The sequence below is a fragment of the Brachycentrus maculatus genome, unplaced genomic scaffold (assembly GCF_059751285.1).
Source record: "Brachycentrus maculatus isolate JH-2025_06_01 unplaced genomic scaffold, ASM5975128v1 h1tg000040l, whole genome shotgun sequence".
Classification (NCBI taxonomy): Eukaryota; Metazoa; Arthropoda; class Insecta; order Trichoptera; family Brachycentridae; genus Brachycentrus; species Brachycentrus maculatus.
This window is the reverse complement of record NW_028280794.1, coordinates 622,244-648,956: the sequence shown is the minus strand read 5'-3', so window position 1 is coordinate 648,956 and position 26,713 is coordinate 622,244. Positions and strand designations below refer to the sequence as shown.

At 35.7% G+C, this 26,713-nt stretch overlaps 2 protein-coding genes across 2 annotated transcripts; one reads left to right on the top strand and one right to left on the bottom strand.

The window, feature by feature from the left end:
• The first annotated feature begins 2,419 nt into the window (after positions 1-2,419).
• Positions 2,420-5,637, top strand: LOC148312434 (protein CFDP2-like). The gene is made up of 2 exons (XM_088277292.1): positions 2,420-3,752; positions 5,627-5,637. The coding sequence occupies exons 1-2, from the start codon at positions 2,420-2,422 to the stop codon at positions 5,635-5,637; spliced, it is 1,344 nt and encodes a 447-aa protein (XP_088133418.1).
• An 830-nt stretch (positions 5,638-6,467) lies between these two features.
• LOC148312433 (tubulin-specific chaperone D-like) lies at positions 6,468-24,197 on the bottom strand. The gene is made up of 17 exons (XM_088277271.1): positions 23,711-24,197; positions 22,084-22,243; positions 21,300-21,423; positions 20,917-21,167; positions 20,093-20,274; positions 17,152-17,359; positions 16,295-16,524; positions 15,052-15,321; positions 14,110-14,431; positions 13,443-13,721; positions 11,812-12,105; positions 10,988-11,147; positions 9,498-9,762; positions 8,624-8,792; positions 8,393-8,532; positions 7,642-7,797; positions 6,468-6,965 (listed from the first exon to the last, which is right to left on the bottom strand). The coding sequence occupies exons 1-17, from the start codon at positions 24,080-24,082 to the stop codon at positions 6,828-6,830; spliced, it is 3,720 nt and encodes a 1,239-aa protein (XP_088133397.1). The 5' UTR covers positions 24,083-24,197; the 3' UTR covers positions 6,468-6,827.
• Between the last annotated feature and the right edge of the window lie 2,516 nt (positions 24,198-26,713).

The following is a 26,713-nucleotide window of genomic DNA, read 5'->3' as shown; positions in this document are numbered from 1 at the left end:
ATTTTCTGGGCATTCCGAAAACATGCACAACAGAAAATTTACGATTTTTGATTTATGACGTTCTTGAAAGGAGTGAGCGATGTGTAAAATGATCATTTAAACCAGCCTATGACGGTCGTAAGCCCCACAAATACCCAGACTTCCATATTCTTCTTCATCTTTGTTGAGTTTTCAAAAATAATGTGAACATATTTATTTTTTGATAGTCATTTTTAAAATGAGTATTTTTGGTGTGGATTTCACAACTGTGAATTATTAATTAAATTTATCTTTCCATTTTCAATTTAAATTTCACTTGGCAAATACCATTATTTCTCAAAATCTATTGTGCATAACACGTGCTATAATACATTCCATTAAATGGTGGTATGTAAATTTACTTATAAAAAAATATTAGTGATTTTACACTCTAATATTTATTTAATATTACCCTGGACTGGTCCCTGAAGCGCAGGAGTGATCACATTGTCTTCATGTAAGTTACGATCAAGTTAACACTGCGTCAATATGATACAGTGCCCTATGCACCATTGGGTTCGGATAAGGGTAAGAAGAAGAAGAAGAGAAAAAGAATATAAATTCTCCTCTATTCTCATTTGTATGCCGAACACATACCATAAATTAATGTTATTTGCGGTACGGGAGTAATTTCTCTCTCCCAGTGTGTCCGCCTCTAGTGTGTTGTGGTCAGCATAATTGGCTGCCGCACCGACGGTCCCGGGTTCGATTCCCAGGGGTGTCAAAATAAATGTAAGTAATTTTTCTCTTTAATCTTCTTCTTCGGCCTTCTGTCCTTCAACGCTGGATAAGGGTCTTTTCCATTTCTTTCAGTTGGTTGCAGACAATTTTTATCCCCCACAGCTGCTATGTTGTTGGACCATATTTTTTGAGGTCTTCTGACGCCTCTTTTATTCTTCCAAGGTCCCATCTTAAAATTTTAGGGGTCAATCTTCATATAATATTATCTTTACTAAAATATTTATTCAAATACTACCCCGGACTGGTAACTGAAGCGCAGGGCTGTTCATACTGTCATGCATTTAACGATCAAGATAACATTGCTACTATGGACCTATGGACCATTGGGTGAGGATAAGCTTAGAAAAAATGTTTGGTGAAATAATATGACAGACCAATGTATGCAATTTTGTTGGTTTCAAAAGTTTTTTTAATGTATGTTAGTGGGTGAAATTAAATTGGAATTTACAAGTGATGGGTAATTATTTTTATTCATACCTAAATGGTGCATTAGGCACAATATCAGATCTTTTTTAAAAACCCTTATCCACAACCAATAGTGCAAAGAGGACTGTATCGTACAGAACCATTGATTGTTACACATATAAACGAAAGGTGATCAGTCCCGCGCTTCAGCTATGCCGTGTTAAATTGAATGTTGATCAAAGCGATCAGCCTTGCACTCCAAATTGGGGAGACGAGTGGAATGTATTTGTAGAATCCTGTGACAAGGAGGACATTACTACTTTATGAAAAAGGAAATGGTTGGTAGAGAAAGAGAAAAAATTGGTAGGGTATCTAAAACTTAACTAGAAACAAAATACCCTCAGGTAAACTTTAACACACTATCTGCGGGAAGGGTAATTTTACCTTTACACTCGACTCATCGTAAATTGCTTGCAAGCTATTTTTACGCATGACTTTTGCGGCATCTTTTGATCTCATATCGATGTATACAGTATGGTTAAATGTTATCACTTCTTTTCAGAGATGTTTATCTCTATTATGAGCGCAAATCCGCCCGCAGATAGTGTGTTAAGTGGAATAAAACAAGTCGTTATATGTAGCTAAATAAAAAATAGAAAAACAAATGAATCTTTTGATAAAAACGAAAAAAATCGAGAGATGGAGCAATAAACAATATAAGGAAATAAAACGAAATTTTCATGATTAATAATATATTTTTATTAATATTGTCATAACATAAACCATGAAAAGCATAATTATTTATATTCAGTGCATTAAGTTACATAATGTGGTGTAAACTTAAAGTAATGTCAGTACGGTTATCATCAAATGTTATGAAATACATTTTATAAGTAGTATTGAGTATGTGCGTTATAGTACTTATTATAAATACTGGAAATGTCAATAACTTATAAAATAAAATAGATAAATATTCTATTGAACAGGACCAATAGTTATTGCAATTCAAAATTGTTTTTCTTTTCAATAAATGGAATGTATTTTTAAAATACAATTTTTATCAATTGTTTCAATCTCATTTTGATGTTTTTAATAGACATATTTTTATTTTTTAAACCAATTTCATTAGTCCATTTAATAATGCCAAGTATTATTTATCCCCCTCTTGATCCCCACCTTGTCGCGGTGAGGGGGCTTGCGTGCCTCAGTGATTCACCAGGCTATGGCGGTAGTCTAACTACCAGAAGGGTCTCCCATGCCAAGCAGGTTGGTGAAGAGAGGCCAGACAAAGCGGGAAACAAGGTTGAGCCAACCTGGTGAGGGGTCCTCGGACCTCAGGCCTCGGGAGCGCAGGGCCAATCACTCTGCCTCCCTATACCCTTTGATTACGATAAGTCCACGAAATGCCTCGGACACCGGCTTCTCTGGCACCCCCCGACCCGGCTGTGGTATTAGGACTGCGCTCACTAAACGGCTCCTATCCAACAATTCATCTTTCCGCATTGGAACGTACAATGTGCGGACAATGCAGGTCCACGGTAAAGATATTCACGCGACTCGTATCATGGATGACTACAAGTTAGACATCCTAGGACTGAGCGAGTCGCGATGGAAAGGATCTGGAAAGAGGTTGTTGGATAGTCACATGTGTCTGCACTCCGGCCAAGAACGATATCACCGTCAAGGGGTGGCAATTCTCCTTTCAGAAAGAGCAGCAAAGTGCTTGCTTAGTTGGGAACCAATTTCTGAAAGGCTTATACGCGTCACCCTCCAAACGGCCGATAGTTCTGTCACTGTCCTACAGTGCTACGCGCCTACCGAAATTGCAGATGCCCAAACAAAAGATGCCTTCTATGACTCTCTCCATGCGGTCATCGCCTCTCTCCCAAGAAGAACCCGCGTGGTAGTATTGGGAGATTTTAACGCGAGAGTCGGAACAGACCCATCACTTGCCCCAACGGTGATGGGAAGGCACGGCTATGGGCAAGCCAATGGCAATGGAGAAAGACTGGTCGAGTTCGCTAGTATTAACGACCTTGTCATTGGCGGTACGCTATTTCCCCATAAGTCCATCCATAAGTACACCTGGACCTCCCCTGATGGACGAACAAGAGCGCAGATAGATCACGTCCTCTATGGACGTGCTAACCGGCGAGAGCTCCTCGATGTCAGGTCCTACAGAGGGGCCGACATTCATAGTGATCACGAGTTACTCGTCGGAAGAATCTGTCTGCAGCTCAAACGTCTGCCGAGATGTCCTCGGCGGAAGGGAATCAACTTAGACAAGTTGAAGAGTGCCGAAATAAGATTGAGATTCGAGGAAACGGTCGGACAACGTGCCCAGCAAGAAACCGATCCTCAGTCCATTTATGTTGACTCAATTGAGGCGCAGTGGGCTAGTCTCAAATCGGCTCTCAACTCTTCCGCCAATGAGGTTCTTGGCCCCAGGATGGGAGAAAGACCCCATTGGATGTCAGATGAGACTTGGGGAAAGATAGCTGAGCGCGCTCACTTAAAAGCACTGAGGGACAGTGAAAGTGACCCCTTCCAACTGGACACCCTCAGAGATGACTACAGGCGCCAAGATCGTATAGTCAAACGATCATGTAGACTCGATAAGCGCCGTCATCTCGATCCTCTTATTGTAACGGCGGAACATGCTGCCCAAGGAAATGACACGCGGAAATTATTCCAAATAACAAGAAAGATCTGCGGAAAGAATTCGATAACCCCTGGAGCTGTGAAAAACACAAATGGAGTTATCGAATCTGACGCGGATCGTATAAAGGAAATATGGCGTGATCATTTCCACAGGGTCTTGAATCGCCCTCCTCCACCAATCATCCTCGATATTCCCTCGGAGGCTGCGTCAAGCATTCCGCGGGCGGTCGCCATACCTGATGGTCCACCGACACAGGCAGAAATTATAGCTGCCGTGTCGAAATTGAAAAATGGGACTGCCCCTGGTGTTGATGGTATCCACCCGGAATTCTTGAAATGCAGCGTTACTGGCATTATTGGCCCTTTACACCAATTAATGTCCAGTGTGTGGGAAGAAGAGCGATGCCCTAGAGACTGGGTAAATGGGGAGATTACCGTGTTACATAAGAAGGGTGATCCACTCAACTGTGACAACTACCGCGGCATTACGCTACTCAGCGTACCTGGGAAGGTGCTTGCCCACGTAATCTTGCAGAGAATCCGAGCCCCCATTATGCAGGTGCTCAGAGAAAACCAGGCAGGGTTTCTGCCTGGCAGGTCCTGTGCGGATCAAATCCATAATATTCGTCACATTCTACAGCAGAGCCAGGAATTTAACAGTTCTCTGGCGATGTGTTTTGTAGACTATGAGAAAGCGTTTGATAGTCCGCACAGGCCCACACTCTGGAAAGTACTGGAAGCTTATGGGGTGCCTGCGAAATTAGTGGAGCTAATTAAGTCCCTTCACCTCAATAGTGAATGCCGTATGAGAGTTGACGATGTTGTCACGGATTGGTTTGGGGTCTCTAACGGAGTCAGACAAGGCTGCGTCCTTGCGCCGTTTCTCTTCATCATCCTCATGGATTTCATTCTTCGAAAGTCATTACCATCTGACCGAGGTATAACCATCTCCCCCTCCCGGAAACTCTGCGACCTAGAGTACGCAGATGATGCTGTTTTAATTGATGACTCCGTCGAGGGTCTTCAATTAATCGTCGACAGGGTAAATAGGTACTCTACGCACATGGGGCTAACAATAAATGTTGCAAAAACCCATGTGTTGTGCAACAGCTCATGCCTAGATGCCCAACAACCCTTGATGTTGAGTAACCAGCGCATCGAAAGGGTCGAGAGTTTCAAGTACTTGGGAGTGTACGCGACTGAAAATGGCAGCCTTCAAAAGGAACTGGGAGTGCGATTAGGACTCGCAGGGTCCGCATTTAACAGTATGAAGGCTGTCTGGAGATCGGATTTATACTCGGTGAAGACCAAATGCCGCCTATACAATGCCTGCATTGCTCCTGTTCTCTTATACGGCTGTGAAACATGGCACCTTACAAGGGCCCAGAGCAGCCGTGTACTAAGCTTTGAGAACAGGTGTTTGCGGAGAATTTTAGGCGTGCGGTGGTTTGACTTTGTGAGGAATGAAGAGATAAGGCGTAGGACGCAGCAAATCTTGGTCACAACTGTCGTCAAGAAAAGGCGATTCAGTTGGCTTGGCCATGTACTCCGCATGCCTCCTGAGAGCCTTAACCAAGCTTGCCTCTTTTACAAGGCATCAGGTTCGCGCCGCCCAGGACGACCACTGCTGACAATTCGTCGGCAGTTCTCGTCAGAACTTCGGGACGCGGATCTGACTTGGGAGGATGCAAGGGAGCTGGCAGCCGACAGAAAAGCCTGGAGACAGTTTGTGGACTCCATATGCTCCACCTAGGGAGCGGATATGGTTTATTATTATTTTTTTTTAACACATTGTTTGTAGGAAATGCTTAAATGTCTTTTACATGCTATTGGAAGGGAGTGGGAGACGCTTATAAGCGTTCAATTTGCTTACTTTTGTTAGAGGGCGAGAGACGCCAAAAAACATTGTACAAATCGGAATTGGGTTTGCAGTTACTAGTGATTAATGTACTGAGGGTCGGGCGGCAGACTGAGTATAATAAGGGTCAGGGTTGATGAAAAACCGCCCGACAACAATGTGTTAAAACTAAAAAAATTATATTGCAAATACACCTGGTCGTGTTGACCTTCACAATCCATATGCGATTCTCTCCATTTCATTTTGTGAGGGGCTATTCTGCATTGAATCTTCATAAATTATTTGAATATAACTGCCATAATGCATTCTTGCCTATGCGCGCATATCCCTTCCATGTTAATGTTGCTCATTTCTTGGGCGAGTGCCAACTGACATAACTGAATGAAAATTGCGGATAGAATATGTGTTAAAAAATTATTGACATAAATTTTAATTTTATTATTAGTGAATGATAAACGTAAATAGTGTGACCGTCAAAAGTAATGGAATGCAGGAAAAATTATGATTTGGACAATTTTTCAAGCATTTTTGCAGATAAACAACAAGATAAATTGAGCAAAAAAAAAATTTTTTGGAAGTGGACAAGTAGTTTCTCAATAAAGTATTTTTTTTAACAATTAAAAACAAATTATTTTGTGTCTGGGTTTTCTGTGGGCAATTTTTTTTTGCATGTAATAAAAAAAAATCAAAAGAAAATACTAAATTGAGTGGTGTTAAATCATTGTAAAATTATACCATATTGCAAAATGGTATGATTCTTTTATTTATTTCTATAATTTTTCACTTTTTCTTAATAATTACACCATTTTTTGTAAAAAGAAAAATGAGAAACACGCTGTATATTGTTCTGGGACTATGGTTGCTTAGATGAGATTTTTTTTTAAATACGGCATAGAGAATTTTTGATAATCAAACATAACACTGATACAAAATCAGGTAAATCTGACATGCAAACTATAATTTTTAGGGTCAGACATACAGATAATAATCAAACAGTTTTCATTCACACGACAGCACCCTTTTTACCCTCATTCAACGCACGATATATTATCAGTCCAAAATTAATGCCAAGCATTACTAAATATATTGTTAAAGCGAGCTATAATATATAAAATAAATATTATTTGTGATGTATATGTGATTATTAATTAGTAGTGCTAGTATTTCCTTTGTTGATTGAAACTGGGTGGACAATCCCCATCAAATCGCATATGGAATTCCTGATCGGTCTCAGAGTTGGTACTTCCAATTCCCAATTGGTGTCAGCCAAAATCTGCATAGCCTGCAAAAAAAAAACAATAATAAGAGCAATGTTTTTATTAACCCTTTACTGGATTTGCTCGTACCACATGTGGGCAAAAAAATTGGTCTTTAGGGATTTTCCCATACCTAATACAGGCACCCCAGTGAAAAAATAGCTTAAACTGATTTTACAGTAGTAATAGCGGTAGTAGTAGATTATATTGGAGTTATGGACTAGAAATACTAGATGAAAAACCTTTGTGTATCTATGATCAGTTTTTAAAGTAGTTACAAATTCTCTTAAAACACTCAATAAAAATACAAAAACTGAAAAATATTCTTATTTAATGCCTTGCAATAACAGATTATTTCAATGGGTGTCAGGTTGTGGTCGCAGACTCTTGAGACAGGGTCCCAGAAACCCTCAGTCAAAGGGTCAATTATAAATATTTAATTAATGATTTTTAAAATGGAAAATAATGAATGAAAGACAAGCTTTAGTTGATAAAACCAAATATTTTTTTAGTAAAATTACGTTAATTTGAAATTGAAGAAAAAATAATTTTAAAAAATGTTTTCTCATATATGCAGTGCACGGCAATATTTCGATAGGAATAGTATTTTTTGCTGATGAGATGAAGCTATTTCTTTTTATATTTTTCAATTTCATGTGCAATAAAATTACAAAATGATATAGAAGTTCAAAAATGGATTACTTGATCTAATTTATCTTCAGGTATGCCTGTCATATCTCCATAAATCAGCAGAGCGTCGTACAATCGTGTTGCGGTAGACTTTCTTATGTACTTCTGTCCATTGCAAATACAGATGACGAGTTTAGACAGGGCGGCTTGACACACGCTACCGCCAACCTAAAGAATAACATGAAGAAGAAAAACATATTGACAAAAATGAATTGAATATATACAATTATTTTCAGATTTTAACTACTTGTCAATGTATTATACATTTATTCTGTACTTGTGTTAACCTACTACACCACTATTAAAGATGACATAATTTATTCACACTATTTAATTTTGACATTTTTTTATTACAATAACATTAAGACTCAATCACACAAAATAAAAATGGTAAAACGTAAAAAGAATAATTTTTTGTTGTAGTTTGTAAGTTAGATCATTATGGCTCATCTTCAGGTAGTTTTGGAAGAGTGTGTTTAGTTCAGAGTTGTGAAAGTTATTTTCATTCAGTTTTAATGTAAAAAAAAAAAAACACTTTAAAGACAAACCGGCGAATTGCCGGCATTGTGAGTCAGTGACAAATTGAACTTGGCCAGCGATTCGCCGGCTTTGTGTTGCAATGGGTTATTGGTTAATTTAACAAATAAATATAAATTATTAAATTGTGACTGTTTATGAAGAAAAAGGGCCAGCAATAACAATAAGCTGATCAATGTATTTTACATTTATTCTCTACAAGTTCAATAAATAAATAAATATTTACCTGTATCAGCTGGCATAAGAGACTTATAGAATCCAGGTGTTTATAAACATTGGTTGAACCCTTCATTTCAACTTTCACGTGTTTCAATATATCATTTGCAAAACCATTTGAGGTGTCTTCTAATATTGGGCCGATACTGCCTATAAGCAAAAATAATCACAGTAAAATAATGCTCCAACTCCCCAGTCATTATATCATTATAAATATATTCCTTTTAAGATTTTCACTTACCGGAACTAAGCAAGCGGTCTAAAAAGTTAAGCATCGGGATAATGATTCTATTATTTCCGTGGTGATCGGAGAACACTTTGATAATCGTGTCGCAAATGGCGGAGAGCTTGGGCACATCGTCATGAAGGGATGTCAAGTAGGAAAACAGGGCGCTAGTTGTATGTTTAACCTGAAATTTAAATTTGCAACATTTTGGATGTGTCCAAATCCTTGTTTACACATCTGGGTTGTCTCTACTTATTTTTGCATTTTGACATCTCAATGTAGTTGGAGAAGAATATGAAAGTCAAGGTATTTAGTGACTGTCAATCATAGGTAGAATGATGAATGTTACACATGTGTTAACAAGCTAATGACAGGTCCTGTAAATACCCAGACTTCTATATTCTTGAAATGTCAATGTTTTATTTGCAATTAAAATTACATTAGGCTTTATATTATAATTTATTGGAAATTCTTCGATAATTGTACAACTAAATTTCATCATTTGATTTTTATTATTTTTTTAATGTTTTTTTTTTTATTACTATAGTTAAACTTGTGTTATATTTTTATACTAGGTTAAGTTTTTTTTGTTGTTGATCTGGACAATTTTTAACTACAGATATGTAAACTCTATATAAAAAATAAAATAGCTGGATATTTTAAGTTCTATTTTTTGTGAAAAACCCCAGCATTAAGTGGTTAATAAGAGTTAGAGAACGCTAAACTTCGTAAACATGATATACAATGGTTGCGTATCTCATATGTTTGAAACCACAAAGCCCGTACATAAAGGCATTCACATTTTTTCGAGTCGAGAGTCTCAAAATATACAGAATACCATTTTTGGGTCAGAGAATAATAAAACATATGATATTTTGAAGAGCATTACTAAGTTCTCAGTCATATCTCCGGCGCTGACAGTGAGGCCCAGAATGATGTTGTATCGGTAGGTCTCCCAATCAAGTAGCTTGACAAAGCGCGGCATAGTGTGTTCAGCAAACAGCCACAGGACGGTTGAGGTTATTCCACCGCTGGACTCCGAAGCTATGGAAGTGGAATCCTGAACTGTCGCAGCACCGGTGCCTTCATCAGGAGCATCGGGAAAGATGGCCAGCAACTCCGAGTGGTGAGGGATATGTGGAATTGTGGGCTTCCTAAGAAGAGAAATATATTTTATATTATATATTTTTTTTACAAAGTTTGATTTTAATTGTTATTATTAATGGTTGCAAATTTTAATATTCATTTTGCAAAAAATATTTCTGAGAGACATGCTTATAATGATTTATATGCCCATGGTTTTGACAGCTACCTCAGTGAAATTCTTGTCCCTTATTATAGAAATGACATACATGGATGTATAGCCTTCAGTCAAATAATACTGTACAGAAAATACAGTTACAGCAAATATATGTATGTTAGGCAAAAATGTTTTGCCCTATTTAAAAAATACTCCTGTAAATTCTAAGAACTCGTTTGTAGAATGATTTTCTTTTTAAAATAATACCATCTCAGTTTTGTTAATATTTGAGTGGTCAAAATAATTTTTTATCAAGTGATATTCTGCAGATAGTTTGCTGGAGTGTATAGTTATGGAAAATGAACTATAAATACATTGTTTGCGGGAAACGCTTAAAAGCGTATTTAACAAATATGTAGTTGGTATAGAGCGGGAGACGCTTCCTATTGGCTTACTTTTGGTACAGCGCGAGACGTTAACAAATATTGTACAGATCGGAGTTGGGTTTGTAGTTAAGTGTGATTAGTATATCACCCTAATTAGTATACTAATTAGGGTTGGAGATGATAAAAAAACTGCACATCCAACAATGTGTTAAAAAAAAGTGATATACATATCGCTCACTCCTTTCAACGTCATATATCAAAAATCGTCAATTTTCATTTGTGTATGTTTTCGGAATGCCCAGAAAATGTACTATATCCCAGCAAAAGCGGCATATTTTCAACTTAATATTTACCCGCTACAGGGCAGAAAGTGTTGTTTTTGCATTTTGAAGAAAATGTTTCGTTTTATTATTTTTTTAAAATATACTAAATATTTTTCAAATGGTGAAAATACATTCATGTTTTTACCTAAAAAGATTTGTGGCACAGTACATATAAAGTTCAATAAGTGGCATGGTATTTATTTTTAATACTTTTGATTATATTTTTAAACTTTAAAAACGATCTCCTGAAAAATCAAGTTTTTTTATATATGACGTTGTTGAAAGGAGTGAGTGATATGTGTCCAAGATTCTTAAATGAAATGAGCAATATATCAACAACAAAAAAACGACAATAAGAATGGTTCAGCATAAGAGCATAAGGATCTAGTATATATTACTATATGTAGTACATATCACCACATATACTCACGAATGTAAAAATCCAGTGAAGACCTTCCCCCCGTAAGCCCTGGTCCTGTCAATCTTCTCCACAGACTGTTGCGCTACTCCAACCATCACCCTCCTCACCAAATCGGGAGTTAGAATAGATGGATCTTCCTTAACACACTGTTTGCAAAGCGAAAGCAAACCTGAAAAGGCATGTATGTATATCAGTGAAATGAACTTAAATTGCCAAAAACTAACTAGTGATGTTTTGTGCATTGATGAATGTTACTATAATATAAACAGTATATTTTGCATGTGATCTAATATTTTAAATGGTATTACGGTGTTTGTGTAAAAGACATTACATATTTGGTTTTATTGGTTATTATCACATGCGGTTTTTCAGTATGTGGACATTTGCAATGCACTATTTGTCCTCGCATAATTAAAATAACCAATATTTGTTATTCAGAATATTCTTAATATTTGAAGCATTTACTTTGAGTTTAGTAATTTTTTATGTAGTTATAAGTGTGCTATGGTAGTGACGTGTAGGATTGTTTGCATGCTGTTGTAGCGATTGTCCTGACGAAGAGACGGGCACGTCTCGAAATCGGTAGACAAAAAATCTCGGTGAGTGCTTATATGCTGACATTACTATGTAACATTTTTGTAAAAAAAAAAAAAAAAAGTATTAGTGATTCAGATAAAATATCTGTTATTTTTTGTAAAAAGGTTCCCCTGCGAGAACTATTGCCAAACTATCTTCTATACCTCCATGCAAGCTCAAATGAGTTACCACGCATATTTAAGTTTGCAAGTAATGTAGAAGCAAGTTCCTATTTTTTAAAAATTTGTAAGACCCACCTGACATGCTGGCTTCTCTCACCCAGGCCCCGACATCGCCTCTCATATCCACCGTGTACTCGTCCAGGCACTCTATGAGGCAGAGGAAGATGCCCTGGACTCCGCCTCCTTCCCTCGCCAGCGCCGCGGAGATCTTCTTGATGCCGACCGTCTGGCAGACGTTGGTGAGTCCCTTCACAGCGTCACGGCGAGACTCGGCCCATTTGAATGACGGTTCCGTTATTTTGGAGCACTTCTTGAGGGCATCGATGACAAGGATTAGAGATTCTTCTATGGCGAAACACGGTAAGGCCCCTAAGAAAGAAATTAGTGATAAGGTTACCATGGAACTGTTTTGTTTCAATATCAAGTCTTCTTCTCCCTTGTCTTGCTTGAACACAATTCGCTCACTCCTTTCAGAACGTCATAAATCAAAAAACTTGATTTTTCAGGAGATGTATTAAAAAATAAATATCAAGCTACTTATTGAACTTTTTACTGTGAAACAGATCTTTTAAGGTAAAACCTGAATGTTTTTTCTCTATTTGAAAAATATTTAAAATATTTGAAAAAATAATTCAAATATACCTTTTCTTCAAAATGCAAAAACAACACTTTCTGCCCTGTAGCGGGTAAATATTATATTATTTCGAGAAATAAATATTAAGTTAAAAATATGCCTCTTTTGCTGGGATATAGTACATTTTCTGAGCATTCCGAAAACATGCACAACTGAATATTTACGTTTTTTTATTTATGATGTTCTTGAAAGGAGTAAGCAAATTGTCAGGGTCCACAATTTACGTTCATTCTTCCCAATCTTAAGCCATTTTGAAGGCAGTGTTTAAAGAGGTGGCTGTCAACTGGTGTATTGATTATTATTAGCATGATACAAATAAAAAATCATGATAGTAGATGGGGGCGCAAAGTTGCCACTAAACAGCCCAAATCATGGACTTGAAGGGTATATATGACTTCATTTATCTTGGATCGTGCATTACTGAGCAGGGTGGGTGCGAAGCGGAGATTAGATGTCGAGTCGGAATGGCAAATTCAGCCAATGCTTTTCATAGTATAGATTTATTTAATATATTGTTATCCACATTGAAGTCTGTACTTTCTCAGCATTTCTTCTCCATGTTATAATGGATAAATTTAAACGTTGTGTTTCACTCTCTTTCGCTGCTCGCTGATAGTGTGTGAAGGAGACGTGTATTTAGCAGTGCTTACTGTTTGTTATTTTATTATTATTTTATGTTCAAGACTTTTTGTTTCTCTATTAGTGTATTCATTAGTGTATTTTTTATTAGATATAAAAATAGATAGTATATATGTATTATAATAAATGCTTTAGCCGTTCAATAAATAAATAAATGACTAGGTTAGAGAAAATGTGGGGAAACAGAACTATTGCTAATGCGACAAAGGTGCGCCTGATGAAAGCATTGGTGTTCCCGATCTACATAAATGTACGGGACAGAAACATGGATTCTAAGAGAACAAGAATCAAATCAGCTGGCATTAACAGCTGGTGTCAGCTGACCATAAAATGACATGTCATAAATGCGTCTGAAAGAATTTCGTTACATTCAAAATTGGCTACCAAGCCTATTTTAAAAATTGGCCCAGCTGCAAATAAATAAATAAAATACCTATTGCCAGTGCGTTCCCCATCCTCATTTGCAGTCCACTGGGTCCCATATTCTCAAGATTCTTGCAATACTTGGCCAACAGTGCGGTTCTCTTCTCGGCGAGACTCTTGGTAACCTCTTCCATGTCAGCATCCGCAAGTTTAGAGTCACCATTTTTCATTTCGACATCAGAGTCTCGAAGGAACTCATTGAATACTGCCGGCAGTGCCGAGATGGCCTTCTCCCTTATGATAATGACTTCATGAGCGAGACACTCCTCGATAAGGGAAAGCCAATCATCTGTAAATAAAATATTTAAAAAAAAATAGTAAAATGATAGAGGAAGACCGAGGAAAATTCGGAATGAATAAGTATTTCAAATACTTAAGGTCTGGTCAGGAATTGGAAAAATGTATGTATGAGAAGATGTATCAACTAGGAAGAGACGAAGATTGTATGCAAAGACAGATTGGTGTAAAAATCGGAAAAGTAAGAACTACAAGCAATTTTTACAATTAAAAAATGAAACTATGTTTTTTGTATCACCAGAATCGGAATTGTGAAGTTGTTTTATTTTGAGAAATTCATAGTATGTATTCACTAGAAAATATTTGTTTTGATACGCGTTTTTCTATTTCCGAAACAACAGTAAAAACTATTAAAAAATAAACAAAAAACAAATTCTCACCAATAACAGCATCGCCGTGGAAATTAACTTCGGCAAGTGACAGTTTCTCGATACAATTACAGCACGCCTGTCTCATCAGCTCACCGCCCAGCCCGCGGAACTGGTATTTGCTGTACAAAAGGGGAACTATGTTCTTCACAGAGTCCCACACATTTGCGGACACGAACCTGTCCGGCGAAGAGCCGTCGTCTAGTTTGATCAGATGCAAGGCGTGGATTATTTCCCCGATTGCGAGTATCGCCCCGTGACGCGCGTTCAAGTCGATGGAAGTGGTTTTCTCAATCAGCTTTGGGAGAATGGATTCCGCCATGTAATGAGGTGACTGAAAACAATAATTATAATAAATAAACTAAAAAAAATATATTTATAACTAAAATTTTGTAACTAAAAATTGTTATATATATAATAAATATAATAATAAATATTACCGTAGCTAGAATGATTTGTTAAAAATAAAATAACTCTAATTTTTAAAGTAAAAACACTAAGGATAGCAATACATAGCTTGATAATTTGAGATTAAAGAGGCATCAAATAACGAAAAATGTTTAAAATTTTGAAAGGACAAATGAAACAACTTTTTTTTCTTCTAAAATCTTGCCTATAAAATACATACCTACATAGTATTTTTTTATATTTTTTTTAGTATTTTTTGTTGGCAAAATAAGAAAAGCAGTGAATAAAATCAGAAACTTAAATCAACTGAAAAAAGAGTCAGTTTCTTGGTTCGAGTTCATTCTATTATGACTTGATAAGTATTTTTAATAATGGGCCGCTAATACCTACAAAAATAGTATGAAATTTAAATATAAGTATTGGTAAACTCAATCAAAACAAACTGATTAGAGACATGTTTTGACATTTTTCCTATAACTTGCTAACAATTTTCATTTCACACAAATAAACTGGTGAAACAAGAACAAAATCCAGTTATTTTTTTACCTTTTCAGTGAGCTTATGCAGTGCCTTGGCCGTCAGTTCCCGTATCACGATATCCCAATGGTCCACCTTCCTCTCTATGAGGTGGTCGATGAGAGGCTTGGTGTAGTCGGAGTAGCTGGCCACCCAGGGCGCCACGTTCAGGAAGGCGTTATTCCGGATGCCGACAGAGAAGAAGTCGGCGGCCGTGAGGATGTCTATACCGTTCGGGAAGGATCCCTGGCGGCCGACATTTTCTTGGAATGCGGCAGACGCGGCCCGACGACAGTGTATCTAAAACACATATTTATTTACATTATAATGCAGTAAGAAAATATTGTACAGAGGACATTCAATTTCATTTTCGATTGTACTCGGTGAAGACCAAATGCCATCTGTATAATGCCTGTATTGCTCCTATTCTCTTGTACGGCTGTGAGATATGGCACCTTACAAGGCCTAGAGAAGCTGTATCAATCAACTCTCAACTCAACTCAACAGCTTTGAGAAAAGATGTCCACAATTTTTATATTAGGAATGCGTTGGTTTGACTTCGTGAGGAATGAGAAAATACAGCATAGGACGCAGCAACCTATGGTCATAACTGTCGCCAAGAAAAGGCGATTCGGTAGTCTAGGCTATGTACTTCACATGCCTCCCGAGAGCCACAATCAAGTTTGCGTCTTTCACAAGGCATCAGGTTCCCGCCGCACAGGACGTCCATTGTTGACAATCCGTCGGCAGTTCTCGTCTGAACTTAGGATACGGACCTGACTTGGGAGGATGGAAGAGAGCTGGCAGCCGACAAAAGAGCTTGGAGGCGGTTTATGAATTTCATATGCTCCACATAGGGAGAGGATATCGTTAAGTACGTGCTAAGCACTTTTAGTAGGCTCGACTGTTTCGAGTGGCCGCATGTAACACATTGTTTGCGGGAAACGGTTAAAAGCGTCTTTTACATACTGTTGGTAGAGAGCGGGAGACGCTTATAAGCATTCTATTTGTTTGCTTTCAGTAATGAGAGATGCCAAATAACATTGTACACATTAAAATCGGGTTTGCGGTTACTTGTGATTAGTATACTGAGGTCGGGCGGCAGACAGTCTGATTATTATTAGGGTCAAGGTTGATGAAAAAACTTCCCGACAACAATGTGTTAATATTTTGGCTGTGATTATCACACCATCCAAATCAATGTATCTGTCAGCCACTTGACTGATCACACTTGTGAGAAAGGTAGATATTTTGAGAAATAACACAAACATACTTCTCTATCAAAAACAGCAGTGATGATAAGTCCGGCTGCCATTCTATTTACAAATGGTGCCAGGACACTGGCATCGTAGGCGCGTGCAAACGCCCAACATACGTAGCAGGCCGCGTCGCGAACGTGCTGGCCGGTCGCAGAATGCCCGCGGACTTCTTCGTACTGCAGAGCTTTGAGCACCACTTCCACGGCGGCGGGGAGTTGGCTGGGTAGGAGCAAGCCTCTCCTGCCTGAAATTAAAATATGTAACTACGCTGAGCAATTTGACATTACACACAAAAGCTTTATCTAGAAAGCTTTATTCAAATTACTGAGCTTTGTATGAAAATGTCACTGAGAGGACCAGAATTTTTCAATTTTTTTTAAATTACCGCAAATTTCTAATCACCGCTGTTTAAATTACAGTAACAGTCTATCAGGGGTGCAGAAAACAGAGGAAGGCCAACAACCTGTGCAGACCAAGACTGGCTTGAATAGTGATGATAGTGTACTGAGTAATTCCATTACGATTTGTGTAATAACTTAATGACAAGTAAATCCCACCAAAACTTCTTCTACTTCTTCTTGGTGTAGGCCTTTTGGCCCATTTTTTAAGAAGGATTAGCTTCCTGCGATGTTGATTCCCAGCTTTCAATCCATCTCTTTGGTGTCCGGGAGCCGTCTACCTTGGGGTTAGCCTTGCAGAGCGATGTGGGGGAGTCTGGATGATTCCATTCTCCTCACATGTGCATATCATTGACTTATTTATTGTGTTCCTCACCTAACGATGTCGTATTGGATCTCGCATATTTCTCTTTTGTCTTGGATCCAGCCAAAACAATGATATTTAATAGTAATTATTTGTAATAAGCCATTACCTAACTCCGCAAGGGCGAGACACCCCCCGTGCCATGCCCCGTCTCCCTCTCGAGGGTTGAACAGTTCCATGAGTCCGGCGGCGACATCCCCGGCGGAAGAACGACCCAATCGACCGGACACCCGGCCCAAGCCTTTAGCAGCGGACCAACGAGCAATGTTGTCAGAATCTCGTAAGCCCAACAGCAGCTGTTCAATCACCTCTTCTAGCTGCGAAGAATGTAAAAGATAATATAAAAAAAAAATTGATTAACTAACAAACTAAATAAATATTATATTATTTTTTGACATCTCATCAAAGATGAAGAAGAATACGGAAGTCTGGGCATTTACGGGGCTGACGACCGTCATAGGCTGGTTTAAGTGATCACTTTACACACGTGTAACACTCACCAATTCTACCCATTATTGACAACCACACTACTCAAATTCTTGGAAGTTCTATATATATGAACCAATTTATAAACCTTGTTCTTGAATCACTAGAAACCAGCCTATGACGGTCGTCAGCCCCGTAAATGCCCAGACTTCCATATTCTTCTTCATCTTTGATGAGATGTAAAAAAATAATATGAAAATAACTCCTGTAATTGGAGATAATCTAGATTTTGTGAACAAGTATTTGGACACACTCAAAATGTTGTAAAATGATATTCACACAATTATCAATATTTGAAGCGCCCAAATTTTTGTTCAGAAATAGTAGATTTTACCCCACTTAGGATTTCTTCTTTGTGAGTTGTTTTTTTTCTTTATTTTAAATTCTTTTGCATTACAAGGCATAAATTCAAATACAAAAAATATTAATAAAATATAAAAAAGAATACAAAAAAGATCCCACAAAGGCATGGCCTGTGTGTGGGTATACAAAATAAATTAGTCATAGTAAAGGGTATAAGGGTATAGGTTTCTAAGTAGAACTAGTTAATACAAAATACAAAAACTTAATATAAAATAAAGGGTCCGCCAAATAACTTTTTTTTTTTTAAAACAGGGCGCAAAACATCGAGTGTAGCTTCGGCTGTGTGGCACGTAGCGCCGTCCTGTTGAAACCAAATGTTGCCAATATCCTCCTCTTCAATTTTTGTGAACAAAAATCCGTTCAACATGGCCCGATAACGATCGCCATTGACTGTAACGGCCACTCCTTGCTCATTTTCAAAGAAAAATGGCCCAATTATGCCTCTGGACCAAAATCCGCACCAAACAGTGACTCGTTTTGGGTGTACCGGCTTTTCAATGTATGCGTGCGGGTTTTCTGTGCCCCAAATACGACAATTTTGCTTGTTTACATACCCGCCAAGATCAAAATGAGCTTCATCCGAAAAGATGATTTTTTTGGCAAAATCGGCATCTTCTGTAAGTCGATCGCAGGCCCACTCAGCGAAGCGAAAACGCATTGGATGGTCAGTTGGCTTCAACTCCTGAACCAATTGGACTTTGTATGGCGTCATACCAAGGTCTTTATGCAAAATTCGTCTCAATGATGTCTCCGAAATGTTCAATTGTTGAGAACGACGGTGAATTGATGTTGATGGCGCTTCACGCACACTTTCTGCCACAACATCGATATTCTCGGGTGTACGCACTGTTTTTGGCTTTTCACGCTTTGGTTTATCGATGAGGATGCCAGTTTCTTTCACTTTTTTCACAAGATAACGAACATACGGAGCTGACGGTGCTTCTCTTCTTCCAAAAACCGTACGCAATTTTCGCACACATTCTGCAACATTACCATGATTTTCAAAGTAATGTCGCAATATTTCCCAGCGTTGTTCAAGCGTATACACAACCATATTCGCTCAGCGGAAGGATAAAACTAATTATCTGTCAAATCAGACATGAGCTAAGTGTTACCATTCACGAAATAAGCACTAGTTGAAAAAAAAAACTTTAGATGGCGGACCCTATACAAAAAATACTTGACTCTCAGAAAACATTTAAAAAAAAAAAAATTAAACATAAAAAAGATGAAAAAGTAAATTCGCTTCTTTCATGGTCAGTCTCCACCCGTCTCTTCATCTCGGCGTACCTGCTACAACGCATGTCTGAGATAATTTGGTCCATATAGTTTAAGCGGGGCCCTCCTCTGTAGTTTGTGCCTTTGCACATGGCTTCCGCAATCGTAAGAAGCAGGCCTGAGTGTCTTATATGTATTATGGTCTATACATTTGACTAGCTATTGTGTTACTTTATTTAGTAAGCGTCTAGACTCCCCAACTCTGCTTAATATATCATTGTTCCCTACATGTTCCAACCAATGATTCCCCAACCTATAAGCACCACATCTCAAACCCCTCCAATTGCACCCATTCTGCCTGCCCAATAGTCTATGTTTCTCTTCCATACAGCAGTATGCTCTTGACTAGAGTTTACTATAACTATTATAAATTGAAAATTATATTTTCAGACATTTCCAAGTATGTGAAACAATCCAGAAAAGAATCTCATCTTTCTTTCTGCCTACTCTTATGGGGAAGCGGCGTGATGGTTAGTTAGTTACGTACATGCATATGTACCTATTTCATATATCGCTCACTCCTTTCAATAACGTCATAAATTAAAAATTGTCAATTTTCAGTTGTGCATGTTTTAGGAATGCCCAGAAAATGTACTATATCCCAGCAAAAGCGGTATATTTTTAACTTAATATTTACCCGCTACAGGGCAGAAAGTGTTGTTTTTGCATTTTGAAGAAAAGGTTTTGTTTAATTATTTTTTTAAATTTACTAAATATTTTCCAAATGGAGAAAAAACATTCAGGTTTTACCTAAAAAGATCTGTTGCATAGTTCAAAAAGTGGCTTGATATTTATTTTTAATACATTTGACTATATTTTAAAACATTAAAAACGATCTCCTGAAAAATCAAGTTTTTTGATTTATGACGTTCTTGAAAGGAGTGAGCAATATGTGAAATGCATAATATGTATAATAATGATACCTGTTCTGGGATATCTTGGTCATCTTCATCATCACTGGTTTCCTTATTGGCATCATCATTCGCTTTGATGACTACATTGCTGGCATTATCCGTGTCACCAGCGGCCTTGAGATTGGTCGTAAGTGTCCTAGATCCTCGAGTGTATCGCCAGGTAGCTACACGACTCCTTAGATATGTTAAACCTTAAATTTATACATAATGAATTATTGTTAAAATTTAACAAAGATAGGGGAAAAAAAGCTATCATTCAATTTTGTAGTATAACTGAAAAAGTTTATATGGAATTTTACATATTTTACAATTAAATATTACATTTCTTTTATTGTTTATTGAAGCTAGATTTATGGATATATTTGTGTATAAAACGCAGCATTACCAAGTCGCTACTTTGTAATTGTTAAATAAAAAAGATAACAGAGATTTTATCACCCCATTGAATATGTGATATTTAAAAATTGTTGTAGATTATAGGTTCTTAACAGGGACGAAACTGTGTCAAGTGTGCGCTGAAGTGGTCTTCTAGGGAATACTAGAGTCCTAGAATACTAGAATCAATTAATGAGAATACTAGGAGACAGAAAAGAGGAGTGAGAAGTGGAGAAAATATTTATATATTTTCCTGAGAAATTTTGTTAGGGAGAGGGTACTAGACTAGCTGTACACAAAATATTTTAAAACTTTTTTGAAACATTATTCGGAAAAAAAAACTGCAACATATATATGTAAAAAATATAAATACATATGTCAGATTATGTTTTTATTCATTTTTAGGTTCAAATCACACAACCATCTCGGATAGTCACAAATCTGTATGGAATAAATACCTATCCGTTGTATTATCTTGATGGCGTACTTTCTAGTCAGTATTGCTTTGTTCTGCCTATAGTTCTGTTTGGTGACCCACTGGAGCAGGGTGTCAGCAAATGGCAGGAGGTCTTCGCGTTTCCCGTGCTTAAGGATGGCGGCAACAGCGGCTAGTACTCCATATTTTATATTATCTTCCTCCTGCAGATTGCTATTTTGCTGGCAAGACCACTCAAAGAAATTTTTCAGATAAAGCTCCTTAACATCAGACCTGTTGTAACGCATATAAAAAAATCTAAGAATATGAAGAGTTGGAATACATATAAAATATGAAGAGCATCATGCGTGATAACTACTATAATACAGAGATGAAAATAAAAATATATATATGTTTATAACAAACCGAGTTAAAAATTTTGATGCCAAAAACGCTCCAGCCTCGGAGCATGAATCAGTCACTAATGAATAAGTTTTACAGATTTGAAATATTCTATCCATTGTAGTTTTACGGGTTTCTCCAGAAGAATCTAGAACAAATAAATGTCTTATTAGATAAAATAGATTGTATAACAATCCTTGATATTATAAAATATATTTTTGGGACAAGCCTAAGGAAAGGGTTCATCAATTAAATCAGAATTATTTAGTTTATCCCTTTCCCTCATTAAGCCCTCATACAAGGTCTTAAAAATAGCAAAATCAAATTCAAATTGTTGATAAAACATACTTATCTTACAATTTTTTTTATTTTGCTTGATTTAATTAAAAATAGTTCTACAAAAATTTTTTGTAGGAAAACGGAAAACTTATTACGTTTGAAAATGATGTAACGAAGAACCATTGTGCCCAAAGTATTTAGAAGATTTTCATTCATGAATGTAAAATCTGTTTATTTCTAATATTATTATCATTTGTTCAGTAAATCATAAGATTATTGCACTGTTTTGTTATATTGGAATCAAGAAATACATGTAATTTATTGTCATTTATTAACGTTATCATAAAAATGAAAAAATCCTATTATATGCTCCCTCAAAACAAATAATCATTGTATGAGGCTCTTCAGAAATTTCTAAAAAATAAATACTTCAAAAAATTTTATATTTACTTCTGTGTTAACCTACATACAGATATTTATTTATACTCATTTTTTATATTATGTGGAAGTAAAGCAAAAAAATTCAAACCTTTTTCTCCTGCGGCAAAACCATCAAGTCGGGACATGTGAAATGGCATCATAACAATAATAGAGAGCCATAGAAGAAGAACAAATCTGCTTCTCCATGTTTCAGTATCTTCAGGATTTTGAGCTTCCAGAAACATCAACACTGGCTGAAGATCTGAAATCTACAAGAGAATGTATGGTTCAATAATTAACTGAATAATGAGGAAGTTAACAATGAAGTTGTCAAAGAAGAATGAAGTCGAAATGCGATATCTCAGCCAAATGTGCGGCAAAATGATGTATGATAGTCAATATTAAGGTGGAGACTGACCGGAGCATTTCATAAGCAGTCAGTACACCAAGCCAAGCGTTCCATCCATAGTTTCGAATGCTCGGTGATGCTCGCCGCGAGCGATGTTAAAACGTTATGTTACGACAAAATGCTCCGGTCAGTCTCCACCTTTACAGTTGTCTCATCTTGATATAAAACATCTATCGTTCTTTTGAATGGTGAATTTGCACAAGTATAAAAGTGATTGGTTAAGCTAGTCAAATGCCAGGTCGTAAGCCCTGGGATGCTCAGACTGGGATGACCATCCTCTTTCATATAAAAAAGAACGAAAGGTGTTTCATCAAGTTGAGACACCTATAATGTTATATTCATCTAATAAATGTTTTAAGCAGAGTGATAGGAGAAAACTATTTGATTTGATTAATTTATACAAAATTTTAAATAATATTTTAGACTGTCCCTTATTATTGCAAATGATAAATATTTATGCCCCAACCAGAATACGATAAACCCTCAAATATTTTATTGTAATAACAGCCGGACAGTGTTATTCAATACTCCTTTACACTGAATGCAAAACCTCGGCAATGATTTCGCAGACCATATCGATATCTGTAATATGTCACTTCCTAACTATAAAGCGATGATAATTACAATATTTTAGGCTAATGCATAATTCCTTGTTTTATATGTTCATCCTTATTTAGATAAGCACTTTTCGAACCAATAATATACTTAAAAAGAGAAAACATATTATTTAATCATAAAGTATACAACATGTAATATATAATGTTTGTTAATTTTGTCCGCCTCCGTAGTGTAATGGTCAGCACGCTCGGCTACCGTTCTGGAGGTCCCGGGTTCGATTCCCAAGGGGGGTAAAATAAATATAAGTGATTTTTTCACTGTCATATTTATTCAATATTACCCTGGACTGGTACCTGAAGCTGAGGGCTGATCACCTTTCCTTCATGTGTAAACGATCAAGATAACACTGCGTTTATATGACGCAGTGCCCTTTGCACCATTGGGGTGCGGATAAGGGTTTTATTTAATATATAATGTACAAATTGGCTATGGCCATTAATAAAGGGGAAAAAATGTTAATGTGTTATAATTTTTTCATAATACAGAAAATATATTATATTTGTTTTCTTGTATCTGACTTCTTGATCACTGAGTTATAGTGTGTACATTGACTTTCATTAATAAATTTTTGACAAAAATCATGGAAAAATAGTGAGAAACATGTACGTTTGATTCATTATATTTATTAGTTATTGTATTTTCTTGCTTTACGACATAGTCGAAAGCTAACTTAAGTGTTTTATCAAGAAAAAAAATAAGGAATCATTACCTCATGTGGCAGATGTCTTATTACAACTTTGTAGCCCCTCACTCGTATAATTTGGTACATATAATTAAACGTAGCATGTTTAAGGTTAGCGGGGCTGTTATCGTCGCGAAGTATAGTGATAAATCTGTTTAGGATCTTTTCTAAATGAGGATCAAGAAGGTGTGGCTGTTCATAATATTGTTTGAGGATTGTGTACAATTTTTCATATTGCCCTTCCAACTCGAACCCGGTGCTGTTGTGAATGTTTTTCAGGTTATCTATGATAGATATTACTTCGTCAACCTCGGCAAACATCTCTAGGGCACATCCCAATCCGATATTTTCACCGAATTCATCATCTCGCGGCGTAAAATCCATTTCTGTAGCAACCATGACGTTTATGTTTTATACAAATTTTAAACTGGTAGCGATTTTCTTGACTTTTGTTTTGACGGGAATAAAATGAAGTTGGTCGTAAGTTATCCATGAATAATGCATTTCAGGTTAACCAACATATTAAAATTAATATGATCCTACAAGACCGTAGTCGACACTAAAATAGATAAGTTCAATGTGTCATTATATAGAAGGCACATCAAAAGACAGAGTAGGTACCTGTTAAATGTTAAAAAAATGTGCGGGAATTTTGAATTTGAATGTGTATTTGAAGTGTGTTTTTTTTCTTCATATATTTAGGTTCAAATAATACAAACTAATAAAAGAAAATAAAATAAGAATGTGAGATAAAGGTATAGAAGTAAAACGTATATTTATTTAATAATGCGTATTTACATATTTTGCATATTTTTTTTGAAAAAATGAGTTTCATTTTTTATTTGATTAAAATCGATAATTTTGATTAGACAAAGTCCATTAGTTTCGCCACCTTGATTATAATATCTGCTTTATAAAAAGTAATGTTACTTCAGTATTTAAAATGATCAATAAATATATGATATATGTTTGTCAAATAGGTGCTTATCGTTCCGCGAGTGATACAAAATGAATTAGTTTAAATTAACATTAATTTGCATAATAAAATCATGCAAGTCACCCAAAAAAGTAAAAATACGTTCCTTCATATAATTAACTGTTTGTAATAAAAACAACGTTTTGCGTCAGATTTCAAATGTGTCTAAAAAACTATTAAAATAAATATTTTACGTACAAGTAAATGCAAATAGATACTAGATACCTATTTGAATAATAGGGCCTACTGTCATAATAATTTATGGCCTAAAAATAGCACTGCCTAAGTAGTAGACCTAAATCTATCGAAGTAATCCGAATATATTGACCTACTAGCTCTGACGCAACGCGTCAAGGTATTGCAATATTAGAGTAAAAAATTATTTTATCAACAAATCAACAATAACAAAAAATGCTAAAAATATAAATAAAATAGTCAAGTACACTCAATGGGCTTTTGAAAATATTAAAGGCAATAATAAAATGATACATTAATTTGGTTCAGCCTTAAGTTTTACTCTTTTTCGAATAGACTCACAAGGTACCTCATTAGGCAGAATATACTCAATTTAGGGTAGGTACCCACTTTTTTTTAGGTAGGTACTCACCTATCTGTTTATTGGAGATGAAAAAGAAGGTAAGTATTATCATTTACAACTCAATTATCCAATAAATTAAATTTAAAAAAAATGTTTAAACAATGTTTTTCTCTTGCTAAGTTAAAAATGTCATCCACTATCTGAAATTGATGAAATCATATGGAAATAACGTCATTTATACATATAAATAGGATAGTAATTGAATTTTTAATTCAAATTAATACTTTTTAACAACATTTTAAGTGTGTCTAAATACTTGTCCACAAATCTGGATTATCTCCAATTAGGACCTCTTTTTGACATTATTATTGACATCTCAATATAGATAAAGAATAAAATGGAAGTCTGGGCATTTACAGGGCTTACAACCGCCATAGGCTGGTTTCAGTGATAACTTTACACACGTGTAACATTCACCAATTGTACCCATGATTGACATTTTATCTGCATACGGTTATGACGATGCATTATGACGATGTTAAAAGCATAATTCGTATTCTCCGATGAAGTTTAATCGAATTATTCTCTTATCATTTTTTATACTTTTGAATTAAATATATTATAGAAATAAATGTAAATAATTATGAAAATATATTGTACATTTTTTTTCATTTCTGAATATTCTTCAGCGGTCAACATACTGCGTAGCTCAATAGGCATAGCAGCGGACGCGACATCCGAAGGCGACGCATACTGAATTCGAGTTCCGGAATAGACTGTTACTTTTTCTAAGATGTCATTATTGTATTTAATTTTTTTGTAATTATTTCCAATTTAAAAAAAAATATATTGTACTTGAAATGTTTAACGTTTCAACCATCGGCATTGGGTTATTTGCAAATGCACATATAAAAATAACAGAAGTATTGAAACAAACATTTAAAACGTTTTTATTAACTAAGACGAATCAAAAGTAAACCTGCCAATGGTTATGCCTGTAGGAAGAGCTACCGCTATGTTGAACATTATTACATTGGATATTAATGTGTTCCATGTATCCGAAGGAGTTTTCAGAAGCGGGATTCTTCTACACCTTTAAGTCTTCTTGTTTACTTTTAATATATATGTCTTGAATATTGTTTGTTATGTACATATAAATATAAATATAAATATATATATATATATATATATATATATATATATATATATATATATATATATATATATATATATATATATATATATGTATAAATATATATATATATATATATATATATATATATATATATATATATATATATATATATATATATATATATATATATATATATATATATATATATATATATATATATATATATATATATATATATATATATATATATATATATATATATATATATATATATATATATATATATATATATATATATATATATATATATATATATATATATATATATATATATATATATATATATATATATATATATATATATATATATATATATATATA